Source organism: Leptosomus discolor, chromosome 5 (assembly GCF_034619465.1).
Source record: "Leptosomus discolor isolate bLepDis1 chromosome 5, bLepDis1.hap2, whole genome shotgun sequence".
NCBI classification, from domain to species: domain Eukaryota; kingdom Metazoa; phylum Chordata; class Aves; order Leptosomiformes; family Leptosomidae; genus Leptosomus; species Leptosomus discolor.
The window spans coordinates 18,247,292-18,250,825 of NC_141395.1; the positions used below are offsets into that span (position 1 = coordinate 18,247,292).

At 61.7% G+C, this 3,534-nt stretch overlaps 1 protein-coding gene across 1 annotated transcript; it reads right to left on the reverse strand.

Annotated features, from left to right (window-relative positions):
* Window positions 1-594: 594 nt before the first annotated feature.
* Window positions 595-2,628, reverse strand: LOC104342013 (tubulin alpha-5 chain). The gene is made up of 3 exons (XM_009959899.2): window positions 2,409-2,628; window positions 1,755-1,903; window positions 595-1,566 (listed from the first exon to the last, which is right to left on the reverse strand). The coding sequence occupies exons 1-3, from the start codon at window positions 2,587-2,589 to the stop codon at window positions 595-597; spliced, it is 1,302 nt and encodes a 433-aa protein (XP_009958201.2). The 5' UTR covers window positions 2,590-2,628.
* Window positions 2,629-3,534: the final 906 nt, after the last annotated feature.

The window sequence follows — 3,534 nt, forward strand, 5'->3', positions numbered from 1 at the left end:
CAACACAGCAGTAAAGCAGCCACGGGGGTTCATGCCGTGCTGGCTGCCCTTGCAGGGTGCACCTGCTGCACCACAGAGCTGGGCATGCCTCTTGTCCCGCACTGAGGCCACAGGGACAGGGGACAGGCTGCTCCCACTGCATCAACCGCTGTCCTTCCAGATGAGCCCACCTACCCTCAGGCTGCACATGGGGAAAAGTCCCAGCAGCCACTGGTCTTTTCCTGCTTGGGCTAAATCTGCTGCCCTGAGCTACGGGTACAACACGGGTACCATGGGGCCATACATCACACGAGGAAGCAGTACCCACCCCCGCCTGGAGCAGTGAGTGGGGTGGGTTGTGTGCCATGGCCCCAGGGAGCAGACCCAGGGGCTCTTACCTGCATGGGGAGCAAGCCGGAGCTGGAGCAGAGCGCTGGGAGGAAGCATAGCAGCACCAGCAGCAGAGCTGAAGCACTCACCACACACCTGACCTGGCAAGAAACCAATACAGCTGGGGGGTTAGTGGGAGACATGGAGGCTCTGAAACGGTTTATTGCAAAGGGTTTCTGCAGGTAACACGGGGAAGGAGCACAGTCCTTTTTGGCAGGGGCTTCTCTACTCCTCGCCCTCCTCTTCATCCTCGTAGGAGTCCAGGCCCACCTCCTCATAATCCTTCTCCAGAGCGGCCATGTCTTCCCGTGCCTCAGAGAACTCCCCTTCCTCCATGCCCTCGCCCACGTACCAGTGCACGAAGGCTCGCTTGGCGTACATCAGGTCGAACTTGTGGTCCAGGCGAGCCCAGGCCTCGGCGATGGCCGTGGTGTTGCTCAGCATGCAGACGGCGCGCTGCACCTTGGCCAGGTCCCCCCCCGGCACCACCGTGGGCGGCTGGTAGTTGATGCCCACCTTGAAGCCCGTGGGGCACCAGTCCACAAACTGGATGCTGCGCTTGGTCTTGATGGTGGCGATGGCAGCGTTGACATCCTTGGGCACCACGTCCCCACGGTACAGCAGGCAGCAGGCCATGTACTTGCCATGGCGAGGGTCACACTTCACCATCTGGTTGGCCGGCTCAAAGCAGGAGTTGGTGATCTCGGCCACTGACAGCTGCTCGTGATAGGCCTTCTCTGCAGAGATGACGGGGGCGTAGGTGGCCAGGGGGAAGTGGATGCGAGGGTAGGGCACCAGGTTGGTCTGGAACTCGGTCAGGTCGACATTCAGGGCGCCGTCAAAACGCAGTGACGCCGTGATGGACGAGACGATCTGGCTGATGAGTCTGTTCAGGTTGGTGTAGGTTGGGCGCTCAATGTCCAGGTTCCTGCGACAGATGTCATAGATGGCCTCATTGTCCACCATAAAGGCACAGTCCGAGTGCTCCAGGGTGGTGTGGGTGGTGAGGATGGAGTTGTAGGGCTCCACCACGGCAGTGGAGACCTGTGGTGCAGGGTAGATTGAGAACTCCAGCTTGGACTTCTTTCCATAGTCTACGGAAAGTCGCTCCATCAGCAGGGAGGTGAATCCAGAGCCGGTGCCACCTCCAAAACTGTGAAACACGAGGAATCCCTGGAGGCCCGTGCACTGGTCAGCCTGCAGAGAGAGACACATGAGAATGTTCTGAGACGGATTTCTTTGTGAACACTGGACTGCTCAGAAGTCCTTCAGGAGCTGGTCCATCCCTGCCATGGGCAGCCACAGACCCTTCCCACGATCACAGGATCTAGCAGGATGCTGGAACCCAGCCCAGGGGGACATGTACCCCCTCTGTGGTCACCTACCAGCTTCCTGATCCTGTCCAGCACTTGGTCAATGATCTCTTTGCCGATGGTGTAGTGCCCACGGGCATAGTTGTTGGCAGCATCCTCCTTACCAGTGATCAGCTGCTCGGGGTGGAAGAGCTGGCGGTAGATTCCAGCCCGAACTTCATCTAGGAGAGAGCAGGGGAGGGTTGAGCCTGGTGGAGGCTGTTGGTTTGAGTTGGCTGCCAAGCAGACTGAGTGGCTGCAAGCACCCATGCCTTGCCCCGGCTCCGCCTGCTGGGGGCACAGCCAAGGACCCACACGTCAGCAGGGCCACCACGGGCTTCAGGTTTCTCTGGCAGAGGGAGGTGGCTGCCACCTTCTCTGCGCAGGAGCTCAGTTTCTCCAACCCATCAGGAGCTGCCTGCCCACAGCGTGCAACAGCACAGCGGGAGCTGCCATGCCGGTTGGGCTGGTTTCTCCCCATGAACATGCAGTAGCAGAGACTACCTGCACTGCTGCCTCTAGGACACTTCAGCAACAAAAGATGGTGCTCTGGTCTGTGGCTTCTCCTGGGGAAAGGATGGCCCTCAGGTTGAACCCAGTGCAGAATACTGCCAGCAGACCACAAACACCAGCCTCTTGCTGCTCACCCAGATGTGCACCCCAGGCCGTGCAAACTCTGGCACTCACCGATCACGGTGGGCTCCAGGTCTACAAAGATGGCCCGTGGGACGTGCTTCCCAGCCCCGGTCTCGCAGAAGAAGGTGGTGAAGGAGTCATCCCCTCCACCGATGGTCTTGTCGCTGGGCATCTGCCCGTCAGGCTGGATGCCGTGCTCCAGGCAGTACAGCTCCCAGCAGGTGTTGCCCATCTGGACGCCGGCCTGGCCGACGTGGACGGAGATGCACTCGCGCTGGGGAGGGGGAGGCAGAGTCAGACCCTGGCACAGCTCTGTCCTGCTCCTCCCAGGGAGGGCTCTGCCTGGTGCCTGTGCCCCATGGCCACCTGCATGGTACCTGCCCTGGCCAGCAGCCCCAGGGAGCATATTTTCCTTTGGGTGATCTCCCACATGCCCCTAAGGGTCCCCACAGGGCTGTCGTTGCCCTCGGCCATGCTCAGCACCATGCCGGGTAAAGAGCTGGTCCTGGCATCTGTCCCACTCAGCCCACGTTGGGAGCCACCAGCCCCACGGACTCTGGCCAGGGCTGCCCTCCAGCAGTGTAGGGAGCAGATCCTGGCCCAGCTCCCCTGCCCCAGCCGCCCTGCCAGACTCCTTGACAGCCTCAACACCTTCCCCATGTACAGCAGCCCTGCGAGGTGCTGAGCTGAGCAGGCACATCCTTAACCCATGAGGTGCAGCCAGCACAGTGAACCCCTCGCCTGCTGCTCCAGAGCCAGGTTAGCACTCAGCCTCCTGGGAGAAGGGGCCTTGGGGATTTGGGGGCAGTGGGGGGCAGCCAGGGGAGGGCTGTCTGTGAAGACCAGCAGTCTTCGAGGCAGCACAGAGACTCCCCAAGCTATGCAGTCCTAACCCCGTGCTGTAAAACCTGGGTGGGCAGAAGTGCCGGGGATCAGGCTGCGAGCTGGAGATGTGCCTCCTGCGCTCCCATCCTGCAGGTGTGCTCCGCTACCCCTGGCATCCCTCCTCCCCCAGCTCCGGCATCCCCACTCGCCCGGGCAGGACACCACGACTCAGCCTGGGGGTCCCGGAGCTCCTCGCTCCTCCATCCCTGACTGCGTAGCGCTCTGAGCCGCCATGCGGGTCGTGCCCCGGCCCAGCGCCGGGGGAGAACAAGGACTCCTGCCTCCTCCGGGA